Consider the following 21,194-nt stretch of genomic DNA (forward strand, 5'->3'; position numbering starts at 1 on the left):
AACTGTTTGTTGTTGCGAAAATGAAGTCTTATGTTTTTCTAGAAAAGTCCCATTTGTAGCATAAAAGTTGCAATCCAATTCATAATATGTTTTTCTTGGGGTTTTACACCTGTTTCAACAGTAACTTTAATTTGGGTCTAATATCAAACAATGAAAACAATCAACTTTTTCAAGTGTCTGTGGTCTGTCGCTAGCACTGTAACTTAACCTCTTATCCAAGATGGTGTATATTTTCCCCATGATATCATCAACATCAACAATGTTTGCAAGTAAATCTAAACCATCCAGGTTTTGCCTTCAATTTCATTCTGTTTAATATGTACTGCACTTGGTCCTCTGAGGGGTTCCAGACAGGTACTTAAACCATCACTTCTACCAAAGTACACGCAAGGCTCACACATCTGTGGTTGAAATTTGAGCTGCTTCTTTCCAGCATCACCTCGGATGCCTGGTAAGCAGGAGTGCCAGGCTGTGAGGACCCACCAGCCATAGTTGTCATGACAGTATTCATGCTCCTGAGCTTGCTCAAACCCATGTCACGTAACTTTACCTCATGGAAATTTTGTGAAACGAGTATATTTTCCGGCTTTATATCCCTGTGAAGGATTATTGGATCTTGTGAGTGCACAATGGATTGTGATACCTTTAATGAAACAGTCAATGTCACTGACATAGTCATGGCATTTTCTTCATTACAGAAGAGACAGTTATCCAATGTGCATCCTTCAATAAGTTCAGAAATCAGGTATAGCTGATCACTTGCTAAGGCATACGCCATCAGCAGTACACTATTTGGATGCCTTAAATTTCTATGTACACAAAGTTCACGGTCAATGAATGGTTTTGCAATCTCTATTCTCTTCATAACAATCTCCTTTATAGCAACTTTAGTCCCATTCCAACGCCCTTCATTTACAGTACCAAATGCCCCCTTTCCTATTTCTTTACTCTGTCTTTATGTTTAAATCGGGTGGGTTCCTAAAGCTGGACTCTTCCTCCATTTTGAATGTATTCCCGCGTTTTAAGTACGTAACAAATAAATAATAAGTAATAACAAATAAGTCATAACAAATAAGTCATAAGAAGTAACTAAAATGTCCCTCCAGGGCTTCCGTAGTAAAGTACTTTTATTAATCTGTACTTTTATTTATTTGTTCCTTTTCAGGATAATATTCATTAAAATTATTCCAGACGTAACCAATTTAAAGCAACTGTCTCTGGTTTTTTATCCTTCATAATAGCGAATAATATCCTTGGAAAGTAATATTCTCCTTTATATTGCTATTTTACACCTTTCACCTCAACAGTTTCTTATAGATGTTTGATATTTCACATAATTTCAGCTGAACGAGATTTTTTTTTATCTAGAACGTAGTATATAAGCAACGTTGACGACAATGTGCCTGCAGAATGAAATTGTCGCCACACATATCAGGAGGTGTGTAATATCGACAGTATGCAGGTACTATTTTTCTTTCTTATATAACTGTTTCACTCACGACTTAAACCCAAATTTACACTTAGTTTAAACACTATATTTTTAGTTTAAACACTTTTTTTTACTACTTATGTACAACAACAGTAATGTTAGATATATATACGTTTTAGTCTTTATTTTAGTAGCAACATTAAATTTACTGATAGTTAGGGTTTATACTTCGGATACAGATTTACACATCCCAGCGAATTAATTAAGAATTTAGAATAATGGTTAACATCCAAATATTATACTGGGCGTCATTGAAAAAATTACCACTTAATATATACCTCTTTACTTTTTTATGCAACAGCGAGGTCACTTTTTCATAGTTCGGCGTCAACCATGCCAATGGCCCGATCGCGTTGATCGTGCCTTAAACGTGGCATTTAAGCAAAGATATTCTTTTTTAACGTATTTCTTTTAGTCTGTCGACAAACTTTCAAGTGCGATGAATGATTTGCGATAAAATGTTCGTACATGTCGACATTGCTCGAAAAAATATCATTTTGCACGTGCAGCCCGTGCCTCAAATAGAGTTCATCGAATTTAAAAAACTTTACACCAGTGACGTCTCAGTTGCGTCAGAAATGTAATCGTGTGGTGCTTTTAACAAGTCAAATGCGATTTTTAATATATCAGGACCATTAGGGTGGTAACTTTTCAGTGACGCCGAGTATATATTAAATCAACGGAAATGTCTGTTTTTGCTGCAAATTATTCGCCATATTTGAAACATTTATGCAGTAGCAACAGCACTAAAGAGTACAAGAAAGAGTAGTTCGTTTTTTTAACAGAACAGTACAGAAATTTAGTTACATAAATAGACTTCAATATAACAGTTCAACGACAAATTAACAAATTACAATGTACATGCGTACGCATAAATGCAAATCATTATACCATACATATTTAAAAAAAAAATTTGGCTTACAGCAAAATAATAAAATTAATACTTATGTTACTCTTAAAGTGTTTATACATTCATTTTGCCTCTGTTTGAATGCTGCTATACGATATAAAAGTAGTTTCTTTAAATTACTGATATTTGCTATATCTAACAATTCAGTAAGTTTCTCCATCATATTGTCTGTAAAATGGTTTGCATCATCGGTTACTACGGTACAATGGCCTAAAGAATTTTAGAAAAGTGTAAGGAACTATTGAATTCTCTTAAAAGGTTTTAAAGGTGTATCAACAATTTATCGTAAAAATATATTAAAAATAACAAGATGCGTATAATAACACTACCGAAGACGTTCAAACTTCGAGTATCTTATATCAGCTTACAACATTTATTATATTGTTAATTTATTTCATTGACTAATTCCATTCTGGCACATATGTACCACCGGATTTTAAAATATGAAATGTAAATTGTTTCTATAACAATCAATTTTAACCAGTTTGTTTTCAAATTTTCCGGCATGGCTTCGTTTCAGTTTAGAAAGAAAAAAAAACGTCTACACATCTCATCTGAAAAGACTGAAATCAAATGTGTTCACATCAAGAAAATCTGCTTTTCCAAAGACAATTAAATAAACAAAATGTCACAGACTTCACAAAAAACCTTATCCACCAAAACTATATTCAAGATTCCAACTGAGTTGTAAATGACTAGTTAGATGTCATAAGTCTAGTCATATAACTTGTTTTATTAAAAAAGAATTCAACAGAAAAAGAATAGAATGAATTGTTGTTTATAAATTATATAGAAATACAATCTCTGTAGTCGAAAAGAAAAAAACAACAACATTTTTCTTAGCATATGATGATCCGCAATTTGTGTGTTCATGAAATAAAAATGTACATTTAGATATATTTAATCCCGCCCGTGTCCTCCATAAAAAAGACGAATACACCTTGACAATTCTCAGACTAACGAATATGTAATGTGAGGTTTATTTTCTCAACAATTACGGGATTAATATGAAAACATTCCTATATTCTTGTTTAAATGCTCTTGTATATTATGTTTGAGTGCTCATAAAACGTTGTTTTGCCAATTGTCTAGAGGAGGTATATGTAATTTGAAGCAATATCACGGGGGAGGAACTGTTACACGAGACTCGGTTGTGGAGGATATCATGTTACAGATTTAGGATGCTACTGTTACAGTATTCCTGGATAACGTAACAGCATTTGGAGGATAAAAATCACTGTCGGAGTTTCGTTTGCCAAAAAAATCGTAAATATTTATCTCTTTTTTGCAAAAGTAAAAATTGTTTCTCTAGATCAATGGTATGTATGTCTGCTGAGACATGGTTTAACACGTGAAACACAGTATATTGATGTCTATCAAGCGTTTAATGACAACATCCGAAATTTTGATAGAAAATTATCTAGAAGAAGTTGATTAAAATATGTTTCAACCATATTTTATGCTCATTTGCATCGATAAAGACCCTCTACGAGGTAGAAAAATCAATGTGGGTCTAATTTTTCGTGGTTTTATAGAGTGTTACAGTTGTGGGGTGCTTCTTCTGGATGTGTTACAGATTTAGGATGATACTTTTTGGAATACATTTTGACAATATACAATACCAGGATAGCATATAAAATTTTGATACCATGAATTATGCGGGATTTTTTTGTAAGATGTAACAAATATATTATACCAAGTGCATTTTTTTCTAATTTTGAAATTCTAAATCTGATTCAACAGCTATATATAATAAAATGATATATAAACATTTTCAATGGAAAGCTATTGTTCTATATCTAATGTATATGATACCATAATCACCAATTCGCATTGAATCGTCGTTTGCACTTTAATAAGCTGTTCTTTCATAAATAGTACCTGTTTATGCTTGGCAATGCGTGTCTTTATCAACGATTTCAATTACTAATAAGCTTAAAAGAAAATATCCTGTCGGAATCAGTAAAGGAGAACTTAAGAAATTAATTGGCTTTTCTCACGACAACTCGCACATGTGCAATAAAACTTCATTTCAAATAACAAAAGATTCTTTTTTGTTAAACATGTATACGTGTTTACTGTTGGAACAACCATCAAATCATAGTCTGCCTGCAGGTACGTAGCTGCCTACAAGCAGATTTGCATCTGCGCAATGAAGATTTGGCAAGCATGCACAATCAAATAGGCTAATTTGAAGCATTGAATCTGTTTGGTCACAGTTAGGAGCGTAAATCATTTAACAGAGGATTTTATACGCAGTTCATAGTTAAAATGGATAATGTTTCAGGATTTTCATCTAAAAGTATATGCGTCTTTGTCTTTGTGTGTATGACGGTGGCAAGGGCTTTTCAGGACTGTGCGCCATTAGAAGGCATGTCTCAGGACTGTAGGCATTGCGTAAACGCGAACACGAGCACATTAAATTCGGGTTGTTCAAAAATAAGGAGTTACCTTATAAACATAGTAACTCACTCTCTTTTTACATTTGAACGAAAGTAACTAATCTATGTGAGTATAAATAAATACACACTTAAAACATTTCTCGATTTCGCTCCGCGATATCTTTGGTGATTTATTTAGAGGTTATGGAAAACATTTAACAACCGATGTATTTAGAGATTGTTCAAACGATCGGTCAATTTGCATGAAAAAGGGATGGGAGATTTGCTCTGCATAACTTGTATCATCAATTGTTCATCATATGTGGTTCTTGACATATCACAACCGACATCTTCTCCCGTTAGGTGGACTTTCCTGTTTTTTTTTAAACGTCGTTACAGCAACGCCACTCTAGTACATGTCTGACTGCCTCAAATGACAAAATAAATGTTGTTTAGCAGTATTTACATCTAACAACAGAATCCTGAAGAAGGAAAAAGTATCATCCTAAATCTGTAACACATTCAAAAGCAGCACCCCACAACTGTAACATATCCGGCTAAACTGCAACATTCTATAAAACCACGAAATAATAGATCAACAGTAATTATTCTACCTCGTTTTATAAGTCCATGCCTGAAGAGGGTTTTAATCAATGCAAATTTGCATGAAATACGGTTGGAATATCTTTTAATCAATTTCTTCTAGATATTTTTCTATCAAAATTTCGAATTTTTCATAAAACGCTTGATTGACATCAATATACTGTGTTTCGCAGGTTAAGCCATGTCTCAACAGACGTGCATATCACTGATCTAGAAAAAAAATTATTTTTGGAAAAAGAGATAAATCTTTACCACATCTTTGGCAAACAAAATACCGACAGCTATTATTATCCTCCGGATGCTGTAACGTTATCCAGGAATACTGTAACAGAAGCATCCTAAATCTGTAACATGATATCCTCCACAACCGAGTCTCGTGCAACAGTTCCTCCCTCGTGAATATGGTGTTTGCCAGGGGCATTTGAAATTTTCCAAAGGTTTATGATAAACGTATACCATCGGTGACAAGAGTTGGTTGTGTGTCCGTTTTGTAGTTGGTGATCAGTCAAAAGTGCATACGTGTTCAACAAAATGTTAAATGGTGATAAAATATATTACTTACTATCAGAAACAGGAAGATTGAAATTGTTTTAGGCCTCATTGTAGAATATGATTGTTGCATTTGTCTGTTGAAATCACTAGAACGAACTATCCGCAATTTTCTTGCTTAGAAAACATGGAAACTATGAACAAAGCATTTTACTATGTTTGTTTAATTGCTCGCCAATTTTATACGGCTGGTATAAGCAATGCAAATACACGTGTCAAATACCATATTGCTATAGTTAATGAAATGATACTATATCAGGTTTTTAAACTGCATATCACTTATACCTCGGAATTGTTAGGAATAAGGGTAGAAATTCGCTCGAAAATGTGCTTCCATAGTAAAGTCGAGATAAGTCCAAAGTAAATAGGTCCTAATTTTCCCATTTTTTGCGCTAATTCGTGTAGAACGAGTGCTTAAATCACAATCTTCCACTGCTAGAATACATTTTGCATGGAATTAGAGGGTTTTCGTAATTATATAACCCATATGGCAAGTTTTGCAGATTGAAACCGAAAGTAGGGGTTTATTGTGCGGACAAGAGCGAAAATCTACCAATTTTAGGGTAGTAGACTGACTGCCATTTCACTAGGAACTGTTCAACTCCCTATCTTCTTTTTTCCCTTTTCCGCCAATTTATGATGGAACTTCCATGAGTATAGGTGTAGGAAGAAGCGATGTTCTATAAAGATACGTAAAGACGACATGAAGTTGTCGTTTTTTTTATACGAAACAAAGAAGGATTTGAATTACTGACCTTCAACCTGTTAAAATCTTTCTTTTCTCGTTGACGACTGATTTTGATTTATTACAGTTTCACCGTAAAGTATGTGCCATCTGTCATTACAAAAATTCACCTTATATTTGTGTATATTTGTATGAAATACCAGCTTGAGGGCATCTAACATGTCATGCATTAGGTCCTAATTTAAAGGTAAAAGCACTTCAACTCCCCCCACCCTCCCCCCACCCCACTTCCCCCACAAGAGACAGATAGCCTCTGTTTAAAAATGCTCATTAGCAAACATTTGGCTTGTAGTCAGTATAATATTTGAAATTATCCGTATGACCTTTTTCAGGTTTTTGAACTGAGTGTCTTGGCTGCCATTGCTGTTCTCTTCAACAACCCAGCTATAGCAAAACCAACAGAGTTGCAATCGCATCAAAACGAAATAAAACGAACGATTCAGTCTAACTTGGCTACAAGCAGACTATATCTACAGGGTCATACATCTAACAGAACGGTACCGGAATCTGACGCAGGATATCCTTTGCCTACTGACTGGCATTGTCTTTCTTTAACTCGATGGCGTGACCTGGGAGAAAACTATTACCCAAGATTTATAAAGCAAGAATTATGTACTTCAAGGCAATGTTACAACGATTTCTACACGTGCTTTCCGCAGTATTACCCATTAACAGTACTGAGAAAACGCCGTGATAATGAGGAATCACGTGAAGAAACAGCCCTTCCTCTGCAGCTCAGAGAAATGTGGGTGTTTGAAGTAATAGAGGTGCCAGTGGCCTGTATGTGTGGAACAGGATAAATGCATTCCTAATCACCCTCTTGTCTTTTAAACTTCCGGAATTTTAAACAAGGACACGTTAATGCTAGCGTCTTACATAGACAAACAGAAAACAGAACACATATATAATTGAACAGAGAAATATGGTTTTCGAAAACATACCACTATAACTGTACAGCAAATTTTAACACTGCCGTGGAAAAAACATTTTGAACATTGTTAAAAATACAGAACTATTTATAAGTACATGTACTGATTATACTGTCTGGTCAAATTGCTTGTAATATTGACTATTTTGAGTAAAATTACCATGGCGACAATAAACCTGAGGTTGAAAGAAACGTAAATTGGAATTCGGAAATTTTTTATGGGCAAACTTCTGAATTTAACTATATCTCCTTAAATTCTGTCCCTTTTATCATTTACCTCATATTAGGTAGAATCACCATTTTTTTTTGTTCAGGGCCAACCGCATAAGGTCAAAGGCACTGCGGTCAGATAACATGGTCATATTGGTAAAACTTTTATAGCAAGCATCTCAATGTTATTATGCTGACATTATAATTATCAATTGAGCCGTGCCATGAGAAAACCAACAAAGTGGCTTTGCGACCAGCATGGATCCAGACCAGCCTGCGCATCCGCGCAGTCTGATCAGGATCCATGTTGTTCGCTTTTTAAGCCTATTGGAATTAGAGAAACTGTTAGCGAACAGCATGGATCCTGACCAGGCGGCGCGGATGCGCAGGCTGGTCTGGATCCATGCTGATCGCAAAGCCACTATGTTGGTTTTCCCATAGCGCGACTCAATTAGTCTTTGAAAGAGACACCCTTCATTTTGTTTTAGAGGTCAAGGCCACTGGGTTCAGGTTTTATTAAAGTGTTGGTCAAAGTTCATTGACTGTTTTCTGTCATTGGCAAACAGTTTTGAAAAGTCATTCACGCTCTTAATTATTTTGCTAAAAGACCGTTGTCATGTTTGTTTGTTTTTGTTGGGTTTAACGTCGCACCGACACAATCAGAGTTCATATGGCAACCTTTCAGCTTTCATGGTGCCCCTCCGTGCATTACCTGGTAGAACCACCGACCTTCTGTAAGTCAGTTGAATGGCTTCATTACATTAAGAATTCAACGCCCCGAGTGAGGCTTGAACCCACATCGGTGAAGGCCAAGTGATTCCAAGTCAGCGACCTTAACCACTCGACCATGGAGGCCCAAGGATGGTCATATTTGTACGGAAATTCACGTGTAAAGTACTGCTTAAGTAAATGATTGTAAACGTATCACAAATTTCAAACTTCCGTAACTGTTACCGTCGAATGGTCTAAAAATAGATAGTTCATTCACTGTAGGCAATAAAACTTGTCCATTCGAATTCCTTACATAAAACGTTTTCTGCAGGACCAAGTGCAGTGTTACCTAAAATAGGTTTATTCGTTTTAACAACGTAGGCAATTTTATTGTTTTCTATAATGTCGCAACGATATGTTTTTTACCTTTCAAAATCAAGTAGACCTTACTTATTTGGCTAGTTTTTCTTATTTCAATTGTACTGGTCCGTATTACATCAGTCTGGCTGAGTTACCTTAGACTTTCTTCTTCATAGTTTATTTCTGACCTGATTTCATCAAATAACTGATAAATACTTATAACTTTATCTTGTATAGGTTTTTGGCATTTTTAATGTCAAAGATATGTTTTGGTTTTCAATATAGGAAATAGTTCGTTATAAAGTACACTCACTATTCACATTTAGTCATAAATGATATAAAAAGGATTGTCGAAATTATATTGGATTCTTGCAATAACTTATTTATTTTAGTTAAAGATATATAAGACCCTGAAATTCATAACTAAAAATTAAAAATTTACTTCATAGCCAAAAACTAACACGCGCTTATGTATAAACAGAATTGTGTGTTAGGTTATAAAAAGTACGCACCTTATACGTATATGAAGAAAAAATAATATATATAAACATGGACATGTATCAAACGGATATTTGTTGAATTGTGCTCCATTTTGAAAATGAAATTCAATACATATATACTTAGTGATTTACGGTTCCGTATATTTATTTAATTAAAAAATGTTATAACTTATTAAAAATACCGAACACTCTCTCTCTTGGCGTTTTTGTATTTATTATTATTGTTATTGTTCAAGAAAATAAAAGAAAACCCAAGTATTATACTAACGGTTCTAATAAACTGACATCTCTTTTAATCTAAGATATGTCACAAAACGTTATTGACCGGCTGTGATGTATGTACAGGCGGCAGGTTACAGCACTTTTTCTGTTTTCGAAGCGAAATAGAAAAAGGTTCGAGGTAACACGCGACCTTAAATTAGATTTGACTGTCCATTGATATTTTTTCAAATTAAAACACTCTCATGACGTCACTCCCTTTATTTGTACTCGCAGTACTGTAATTTTAATATTGGACTGCTTTCAATGGGGGCTTATTACTGTATTTTCCAGAGAACATGTCTTGGTCCATTGTGCGTTATTCGTGGAAAACTGGATACTACTAGCAAGGTGTCCATTAAAACTAAATGACTACCGTATGTAAATGCAATATATGAACTTTGACAAATTTCACACATTTTGCTGAAAGATAAGATAAGATAAAGATGATTGCAGATTACAATTAGCTCTTATAAGCATGGTGATAATGATACCTTCTGATACATCCACTAGCATCAATCTGCGTATAGTTTGCAATCCTCAAAATAAACATTATTATAGTTACTATCGCTGCAGTGAAATACTAAAATACTTTCACTGCAGTGTAAATATGAGTGAGCTTGGCCAGTGTTTGATTCTTATTTAAATTCAGTACATTATCATGGGATCGTGATAGTATCACTTTTGTAGACATAATCAATATCTAACATTCACTCTTTCCCGTTGCGAGGTTATCGCTCTTAGGAAATGGTACCATATGGTGTTCAATTTATAAATATAACAGGGATACATTAATGGAAAAGCGTCAACAATTAAGAGTTAACCTGGGTTTAATTGATGAATACCATTTCTTAAGCATCATCTTTACAGTCAAAGAGGCATTCACATTCTAAAAATTAATTACTTCAGTATCTAATTAAAGCACATTTGCAATTATCGGATAGCGTCAATCGGAACGTTCAGTTTTTATCCAAAATATGAGCTGCATGTCACGTGCTCCTTTCTTGCCCGTGCAGTGCACGTTTTAAAAGCAAAAAGACCAAGAAATAATTCCATGATCAATTATCAGATTTAAATCTGACTTTAGTAACAGAAACAGTTCGTTATCATATGCTTAAAACATATGAAAATGTAACTCAACAGCGCGCACGAACGTGGTCGAAATGTCTGAGAAGTTAAAGTTCCGAATACGACAATAACGAATACAAAAATCAGTATTTCTTTTTATTTTAGCCAAATGAATATTCGAGATAGGTTTCCAGTTATGCTAAAACATCAATGCATTTTATTGCTTGGTGATAAAATTGTGCGCTTATTAGGTGGAGAAATAAAATGCATTCAAAATGGGGCTGACTTGATCAATCGCACCGTAACAAATATGTTAAATATTTATATGGTTTTAACTTTCTTTAAAAAGCTATTGAACATTACGTTTAACCTTAGTAATATATTACCAATTCGCCTATCCGGTCTCCAGCACTTTCAACGATTATAAATAAAATGTATTATCGAGTATCGGACCGGCCCTGGAAAAGTTAAGATGAAATTACTTAAGGTATCCGATCCACAAATAAGCAAGTTCTATATAACAAAGCTATTAAAATATATCAAATATTGATGCCTATTAAACTCATATAATTTGGTATCATTTTAAAGTGTATTGTCTACTGAAAAAAAAATTACATTACAAAAATACGTTATAGATTTTTTTTATTATATTATAGTCTTTAATGATACTTCAACAGAAATTCAGTTAATACAGTGCAAGATTTATCACTTCGAAGTCAGAAAGCATGTCTGTAGCGATTCGTGCATATTATTTACAGTCATCTTATTTACTAATTCTTGTTCAGCTGACACAACACTTTCAAATGATACCAAAAACACATGGGGTCATCGAAATTTACTAATGCCGGATTCTAGAATGTTGATATCAATTAGTACATTTAATAAACTTTCCGTCATTGCATGCCTTACTGATATTCAGATTTAGCTAAAAAAATACTGTAATTTACAATACATCGTGAGCTGAGCGCGAAACTATTGTAGCCGTATATTATTACAAAACAAGATACAATAGTTTTACGCTCGGCTCTCGATATACGCGTAATTAGGTGTCCAATTTAGCTTAAACATATTAATTCCCAAAATTAAAATACATACATTAATACATATGTCATACTTTGATCAAGCAACAAAGGAAAAGATAAAAATGGAAGACAAAAAGCAAGGATACATATCAGACAGGGAATGTCACGTTCCAAGAACGCAGCCTCCCCTAAAAGAAACTCATAGCACGCAGCACAAAGGAAACCTACGATGACAAAACAAATAAATAAAGGAACACAGTGGGGCACCGCCTTGGAACGTTAAGTGGCAAAATCCCCCTCTGGGAAGCTTAAACCGGTTTATGGTGCGCACCCAACGTCACTCTTACCCCCTCCATGTTCAAAAGTCACGTGACAGTGTAAATAAAAGTAATCCCCTCCAGATTAACCTCAGGCACACACAATGGAAACAAAAGGCATGACATGTAAAACAAAAAATTTTCCTTTATAATTATATAAAAAAACAAACCTTAAGAACCAAAAACGTATCTCTTAATGCCTTTGCAGAAGACGGAGCATCAAAAGAAACACACTTATGGGCCCGACGAAAGAGGCCAGAAAACAATTCAGTTCTGGTGTGGGATTTAAAAACTGCTTATCACAGAATCCTCCCCCTCTTCCGTCAGACACAATCAAAGAGGCAAGCGCAGTGTCCAACTGTAAACGGGTTGAATACTAAACATACGGCGTGTCTAAAATCAGTTGGGTCGTAACCTTTTTTAATAAAACGTTTTACAATTTTTACCAAATACAGCTGGAAAATTACCATGACCCAAAATCTAACGAATTTTGTAAACCACATCCCCGTAAAAACCAAGTTTTGAAATACCTTCTCAACATTCTGATGCATTAGTAAATTTCGATGACCCCATGTGTTTTAGGTATCATTTGAAAGTGTTGTGTCAGCTGAACAAGAATTAGTAAATAAGATGACTATAAATAATATGCACGAATCGCTACAGACATGCTTTCTGACTGCGAAGTGATAAATCTTGCACTGTATTAACTGAATTTCTGTTGAAGTATCATTAAAGACTATAATATAATAAAAAAAATCTATAACGTATTTTTGTAATGTAATTTTTTTTCAGTAGACAATACACTTTAAAATGATACCAAATTATATGAGTTTAATAGGCATCAATATTTGATATATTTTAATAGCTTTGTTATATAGAACTTGCTTATTTGTGGATCGGATACCTTAAGTAATTTCATCTTAACTTTTCCAGTGCCGGTCCGATACTCGATAATACATTTTATTTTATAATCGTTGAAAGTGCTGGAGACCGGGTAGGCGAATTGGTAATATATTACTAAGGTTAAACGTAATGTTCAACAGCTTTTTAAAGAAAGTTAAAACCATATAAATATTTAACATATTTGTTACGGTGCGATTGATCAAGTCAGCCCCATTTTGAATGCATTTTATTTCTCCACCTAATAAGCGCACAATTTTATCACCAAGCAATAAAATGCATTGATGTTTTAGCATAACTGAAACCTATCTCGAATATTCATTTGGCTAAAATAGAAAGAAATACCGATTTTTGTATTCGTTATTGTCGTATTCGGAACTTTACCTTCTCAGACATTTCGACCACGTTCGTGCGCGCTGTTGAGTTACATTTTCATATGTTTTAAGCATATGATAACGAACTGTTTCTGTTACTAAAGTCAGATTTAAATCTGATATTTGATCATGGAATTATTTCTTGGTCTTTTTGCTTTTAAAACGTGCACTGCACGGGCAAGAAAGGAGCACGTGACATGCAGCTCATATTTTAAATAAAAACTGAACGTTCCGATTAACGCTATCCGATAATGATAAATTAACGAACTGTTTCTGTTACTAAAGTCAGATTTAAATCTGATAATTGATCATGGAATTATTTCTTGGTCTTTTTGCTTTTAAAACGTGCACTGCACGGGCAAGAAAGGAGCACGTGACATGCAGCTCATATTTTGGATAAAAACTGAACGTTCCGATTGACGCTATCCGATAATTGCAAATGTGCTTTAATTAGATACTGAAGTAATTAATTTTTAGAATGTGAATGCCTCTTTGACTGTAAAGATGATGCTTAAGAAATGGTATTCATCAATTAAACCCAGGTTAACTCTTAATTGTTGATGCTTTTCCATTAATATATCCCTGTTATACTTATAAATTGAACACCATATTGTACCATTTCCTAAGAGCGATAACCTCGCAACGGGAAAGAGTGAATGTTAGATACTGATTATGTCTACAAAAGTGATACTATCACGATCCAATGATAATGTACTGAATTTAAATAAGAATCAATCACTGGCCAAGGGCAATCATATTTACACTGCAGTGAAAGTATTTTAGTATTTCACTGCAGCGATAGTAACTATAATAATGTTTATATGAGGATTGCAAACTATATGCAGTTTGATTCTAGAGGATGTATCAGAAGGTATCATTAGCACCACGCTTATAAGAGCTAACTATAATCTGCAATCATCTTTATCTTATCTTATCTTTCACCAAATGTGTAAATTCTGTCAAAGTTCATATTTTGCATTTACATACGGTAGTCATTTAGTTTTAATGGACACCTTGCTAGTAGTATCCAGTTTTCCACGAATAAACACAATGGACCAAGACATGTTCTCTGGAAAATACAGTCAAATGAGCCCAATTGAAAGCAGTCCAATATAAAAAAAATTACAGTACTGCGAGTACAAAGGAGTGACGTCATGAGAGTGTTTTAATTTGAAAAAATATCCATGGACAGTCAAATCAAATTTTTGGGTCACATGACACCTCGAACCTTTTTCTATTTCGCTTCGAAAACAGAAAAAAAAATGCTGTAACCTGCCGCCTGGACATACATCACAGCCGGTCAATAACGTTTTGTGACATATCTTAGATTAAAAGAGATGTCAGTTTATTAGAACCGTTAGTATAATACTTGGGTTTTCTTTTATTTTCTTGAACAATAACAATAATAATAAATACAAAAACGCCAAGAGAGAGAGTGTTCGGTATTTTTAATAAGTTATAACAATTTTTAATAATTAAATAAATATACGGAACCGTAAATCACTGAGTATATAATTGAATTTTATTTTCAAAATGGAGCACAATTCAACAAATATCAGTTTGATACATGTCGATGTGTATATATTTGATTTTTTCTTCATATACGTATAAGGTGCATACTTTTTATAACCTAACACACAATTCTGTTTATACATACGCGCGTGTTAGTTTTTGGCTATGAAGTAGTTTTTTAAATTTTTAGTTATGAATTTCAGGGTCTTATATATCTTTAACTAAAATAAACATAAGTTACTGGAAGAATCCAATATAATTTCGACAATCCTTTTTATATCATTTATGACTAAATGTGAATAGTGAGTGTACTTTATAACGAACTATTTCCTATATTGAAAACCAAAACATATCTTTGACATTAAAAATGCCAAAAACCTATACAAGATAAAGTTATAAGTATTTATCAGTTATTTGATGAAATCAGGTCAGAAATAAACTATGAAGAAGAAAGTCTAAGGTAACTCAGCCAACTGATGTATACGGACCAGTACAATGAAATAAGAAAATAGCCAAATAAGTAAGGTCTACTTGATTTTGAAAGGTAAAAAACATATCGTTGCGACATTATAGAAAACAATAAAATTGCCTACGTTGTTTAAAACGAATAAACCTATTTTAGGTAACACTGCACTTGGTCTGCAGAAAACGTTTTATGTAAGGAATTCGAATGACAAGTTATTGCCTACAGTGAATGAACTATCTATTTTAGACCATAATTTTCGACGGTAACAGTTACGGAAGTTTGAAATTTGTGATACGTTTACAATCTTTTACCTAAGCAGTACTTAACACGTGAATTTCCATACAAATATGACCATCCTTGGGTCTCCATGGTCGAGTGGTTAAGGTCACTGACTTGGTATCACTTGGCCCTCACCAATGTGGGTTCAAGCCTCACTCGGGGCGTTGAATTCTTAATGTGAGGAAGCCATTCAACTGACTTACAGAAGGTCGGTGGTTCTACCAGGTAATGCACGGAGGGGCACCATGAAAGCTGAAAGGTTGCCATATGAACTATGATTGTGTCGGTGCGACGTTAAACCCAACAAAAACAAACAAACATGACAATGGTCTTTTAGCAAAATAAATCAGAGCGTGAATGACTTTTCAAAACTGTTTGCCAATGACAGAAAACAGTGAATGAACTTTGAACACTTTAATAAAACCTGAACCCAGTGGCCTTGACCTCTTAAACAAAATGATGGTTGTCTCTTTCAATGACTAATTGAGCCGCGCCATGGGAAAACCAACATAGTGGCTTTGCGACCAGCATGGATCCAGACCAGCCTGCGCATCGCGCCGCCTGGTCAGGATCCATGCTGTTCGCTAACAGTTTCTCTAATTCCAATAGGCTTTAAAAGCGAACAACATGGATCCTGACCAGACTGCGCGGATGCGCAGGCTGGTCTGGATCCATGCTGGTCGCAAAGCCACTTTGTTGGTTATCTCATGGCACGGCTCAATTGATAATTATAATGTCAGCATAATAAAATTGAGATGTTTGCCATAAAAGTTTTACCAATATGACCATGCTATCTGACCGCAGTGCCCTTGACCTTATGGCGGTTGGCCCTGAACAAAAAAAAATGGTACTTCTACCTAATATGAGGTAAGTGATAAAAGGGACAGAATTTAAGGAGAAATCGTTAAATTCAGAAGTTTGCCCATAAAAAATTTCCGAATTCCAATTTACGTTTCTTTCAACCTCGGGTTTATTGTCGCCATGGTAATTTTACTCAAATAGTCAATATTACAAGCAATTTGACCAGACAGTATAATCAGTACTTATAAATAGTTCTGTATTTTTTTAACAATGTTCCAAATGTTTGTGCACGGCAGTGTTAAACTTTGCTGTACAGTTATAGTGGTCTGTTTTCGAAAACCATATTTCTCTGTTTCATTATATAGGTGTTCTGTTTTCTGTTTGTCTATGTAAGACGCTAGCATTAACGTGTCCTTGTTTAAAATTCCAGAAGTTTAAAGACCAGAGGGTGATTAGGAATGCATTTATCCTGTTCCACACATACAGGCCACTGGCACATCTATTACTTCAAACACCCACATTTCTCTGAGCTGCAGAGGAAGGGCTGTTTCTTCACGTGATTCCTCATTATCACGACGTTTTCTCAGTACTGTTAATGGGTAATACTGCGGAAAGCACGTGTAGAAATCGTTGTAACATTGCCTTGAAGTACATAATTCTTGCTTTATAAATCTTGGGTAATAGTTTTCTCCCAGGTCACGCCATCGAGTTAAAGAAAGACAATGCCAGTCAGTAGGCAAAGGATATCCTGCGTCAGATTCCGGTACCGTTCTGTTAGATGTATGACCCTGTAGATATAGTCTGCTTGTAGCCAAGTTAGACTGAATCGTTCGTTTTATTTCGTTTTGATGTGATTGCAACTCTGTTGGTTTTGCTATAGCTGGGTTGTTGAAGAGAACAGCAATGGCAGCCAAGACACTCAGTTCAAAAACCTGAAAAAGGTCATACGGGTAATTTTAAATATTACACTGACTGCAAGCCAAATATTTGCTAATGAGCATTTTTAAACAGAGGCTATCTGTCTTTTGGGACCACTAGTTTCATGAACAATTTAATCATCAGAAGTGCTTTTTACCTTTAAATTAGGACCTAATGCATGACACGTTAGATGCCCTCAAGCTGGTATTTCATACAAATATACACAAATATAAGGTGAATTTTAAATGACAGATAGCACATGCTTTACGGTAAAACTGTAATAAATCAAAATCAGTCGTCAACGAGAAAAGAAAGATATTCACAGGTTGAAAATTAGTAATTAATTCAAATCCTTTTTGTTTCATATAAAAAACGACAACTTCAGGTCGTCTTTACGTATCTTTATAGAACATCGGTTCTTCCTACACCTATTTTCATGAAACTTCTATCATAAATTGACGAAAAGGGGAAAAGAAAATAGGGGGTTGAACAGCTCCTAGTGAAATGCAAGTCAGTTGTGGTCAACTACCCTAAAATAGCGCATATTTGCTCTTGCCCGCACAATAAACCCCTACTTTCGGTTTAAATCTATCTCTCGTTCCATGCAGAATGTATTTTAGCAGCGAAAGAGTGTGTTTAAGCACTCGTTCTACACGACTGCGCAAAAAAATAGGAAAATTAGGGACCTCTCTCGACTTCACTACGGAAGCACATTTTCGAGCGAATTACTGGCCTTATTCCTAACAATTCCGAGGTATAGGTGATATGCACTTTAAAAGCCTGATATAGTATCATTTCATTAACTTTAGAAGCAATACGGTAATTGATACGGTCATTTGAATTGCTTATATCAGCCTGATAATATTGATGAGCAAGTAAACAAATATAGTAAAAAGCTTTGTTCACAGTTTCCATGTTGAATATGTGTACTCTGAGCAAGAAAATTACGGATAGTTCGTTCTAGTGATTTCAACAGACAAATGCAACAATCATGTTCTACAATGAGGCCTAAAACAATTTCAATGTTCCTGTTTCTGATAGTAAGTAATATATTTTATCTCTATTTAACATTTTGTTGAACACTCATGCACTTTTGACTGCTCACCAACTACAAAACGGACACACAACTAATTCTTGTCACAGATGGTATACGTTTATCATAAATATTTGGAAAATTTCAAATCCCCCTGTCAAATACCATATTGCTTGAAATTACATATACATCTACACAATTGGCAAAACTCAAACATAATATATAAGAGCATTCAAACAAGAATATAAGAATGTTTTTATATTAATCCCGTAATTGTTGAGAAAATTTACCTTACATTTCATATTCGTTAAAGGTCTGAGAATTGTCAAGGTGTATTCGTCTTTTCTATGGAGGACACGGGAATAAATTTAATCTAAATGCTCATTTTTATTTCATGAACATACAAATTGCGGAACATCATATGCTAAGAAAAAAAATGTTTTCCATTACAGATATTGTATTTCTATATAATTTATAAACAACAAATCATTCTATTCTTTTTCTGTTGAATTCTTTTTTAATAAAACAAGTTATATGACTAGACTTGTGACATCTAATTATAGTCATTTACAACTCAATTGGAATCTTGAATATAGTTTTGGTGGATAAGGTTTTTTGTAAAGGCTGTGACTTTCTGTTTGTTTAATTGTTAAGGAGATTTTCTTGATGTGACACATTTGATTTCAGTCTTTTTACATGTGTAGACGTTTTATTTTTCTTTCTAAATTGAAACAATGCCATGCTGGAAAAATTGAAAACAAACTGGTTAAAATTGATTGTTACAGAAACATTTTACATTTCATATTTTAGAATCCGGTGGTACATATGGGCCGGAATGGAATTAGTCAATGAAATAAATTAACAATATAATAATTGTTGTAAGCTGATATAAGATACTCGAAGTTTGAACGTCTTCGGTAGTGTTATTATACGTATTTTGTTATTTTTAATATATTTTTACGATAAATTGTTGATACACCTTTAAAACCTTTAAAGAGAATTCAATAATTCCTTACACTTTTTTAAAATTCTTTAGACTATTGTTACCGTAGTAACCGATGATGCAAACCATTTTACAGACAATATGATGGAGAAACTTACTGAATTGTTAGATATAGCAAATATCAGTAACTTAAAGAAACTACTTTTATATCGTATAACAGCATTCAAACAGAGGCAAAATGAATGTATAAACACTTTAAGAGTAACATAAGTATTAATTTTATTATTTTGCTGTATGCAAAAATTTGTTGGTTTTTTTTTAAATATGTATGGTATAATGATTTGCATTTAGCATGTACATTGTAATTTGTTAATTTGTCGATGAACTGTTATATTAAAGTATATTCATGTAAATAAATTTCTATACTGCTCTGTTAAAAAAACGAACTACTCTTTCTTGTATTCTTTAGTGCTGTTGCTACTGCATAAATGTTTCAAATATGGCGAATAATTTGCAGCAAAAACAGACATTTCCGTTGATTTAATATATACTCAGCGTCACTGAAAAGTTACCACCCTAATGGTCCTGATATTTTAAAAATCGCATTTGACTTGTTAAAAGCATCACACGACTACATTTTTGACGCAACTGAGACGTCACTGGTGTAAAGTTTTTTTAAATTCGATGAACTCTATTTGAGGCACGGGCTGCACGTGCAAAATGACTTTTTCGAGCAATGTCGACATGTACGAAAATTTTATCGCAAATCATTCATCGCACTTGAAAGTTAGTCGACATACTAAAAGAAATACGTTAAAAAACAGAATATCTTTGCTTAAATGCCACGTTTAAGGCACGATCAACGCCATCGGGCCATTGGCATGGTTGACGCCGAACTTTCATGTCGTGAAATTGCACGTCGTATGTGCTGTTCTCATCTGACAGTCATGAAATGGGTTAGGAGACATGATCAGACAGGGTCTATATGTAATAAACCGCGCACAGGCTATGAAAAAGTGACCTCGATGTTGCATAAAAAAGTAAAGAGGTATATATGAAGTGGTAACTTTTCAATGACGCCCGGTATAATATTTGGATGTTAACCATTATTCTAAATTCTTAATTAATTCGCTGGGATGTGTAAATCTGTATCCGAAGTATAAATCCTAACTATCAGTAAATTTAATGTTCCTACTAAAATAAAGACTAAAACGTATATATATCTAACATTACTGCTGTTGTACATAAGTAGTAAAAAAAAGTGTTTAAACTAAAAATATAGTGTTTAAACTAAGTGTAAATTTGGGTTTAAGTCGTGAGTGAAACAGTTATATAAGAATGAAAAATAGTACCTGCATACTGTCGATATTACACACCTCCTGATATGTGTCGCGACAATTTCATTCTGCAGGCACATTGTCGCCGACGTTGCTTATATACTACGTTCTAGATATAAAAAAATCTCGTTCAGCTGAAATTATGTGAAATATCAAACATCTATAAGAAACTGTTGAGGTGCAAGGTGTAGAATAGCAATATAAAGGAGAATATTACTTTCCAAGGATATTATTCGCTATTATGAAGGATAAAAAAACTAGAGACAGTTGCTTTAAATTGGTTACGTCTGGAATAATTTCAATGAATATTATCCTGAAAAGGAACAAATAAATAAACGTACAGATTAATAGAAGTACTTTACTACGGAAGCCCTGGAGGGACATTTTAGTTAATTCTTATGACTTATTGGTTATGACTTATTTGTTATTACTTATTACTTATTTGTTACGTACTTAAAACGCGGGAATACATTCAAAATGGAGGAAGAGTCCAGCTTTGGGAACCCACCCGATTTAAACATAAAGACAGAGTAAAGAAATAGGAAAGGGGGCATTTGAAACTGTATATAGTGCACTGCTG

The 21,194-nt window shown here is 34.1% G+C and overlaps 3 protein-coding genes across 3 annotated transcripts; 1 reads left to right on the forward strand and 2 right to left on the reverse strand.

The window, feature by feature from the left end:
- Window positions 1-358: 358 nt before the first annotated feature.
- On the reverse strand, window positions 359-865 carry LOC123545998 (probable myosin light chain kinase DDB_G0292624). The gene has a single exon (XM_045332185.1). It carries the CDS (start codon window positions 863-865, stop codon window positions 359-361), a length of 507 nt encoding a protein of 168 aa, XP_045188120.1.
- Window positions 866-1,405: 540 nt separating this feature from the next.
- On the forward strand, window positions 1,406-7,990 carry LOC123547795 (prothoracicotropic hormone-like). Its single transcript, XM_045335053.2, has 2 exons — window positions 1,406-1,462; window positions 7,010-7,990. Exons 1-2 carry the CDS (start codon window positions 1,457-1,459, stop codon window positions 7,475-7,477), a joined length of 474 nt encoding a protein of 157 aa, XP_045190988.2. The 5' UTR covers window positions 1,406-1,456; the 3' UTR covers window positions 7,478-7,990.
- Window positions 7,991-16,847: 8,857 nt separating this feature from the next.
- On the reverse strand, window positions 16,848-18,636 carry LOC123545999 (prothoracicotropic hormone-like). Its single transcript, XM_053550434.1, has 2 exons — window positions 18,625-18,636; window positions 16,848-17,315 (listed from the first exon to the last, which is right to left on the reverse strand). Exons 1-2 carry the CDS (start codon window positions 18,634-18,636, stop codon window positions 16,848-16,850), a joined length of 480 nt encoding a protein of 159 aa, XP_053406409.1.
- Window positions 18,637-21,194: the final 2,558 nt, after the last annotated feature.

Source organism: Mercenaria mercenaria, chromosome 9, assembly GCF_021730395.1.
Source record: "Mercenaria mercenaria strain notata chromosome 9, MADL_Memer_1, whole genome shotgun sequence".
In the NCBI taxonomy this organism is placed as follows: Eukaryota; Metazoa; Mollusca; class Bivalvia; order Venerida; family Veneridae; genus Mercenaria; species Mercenaria mercenaria.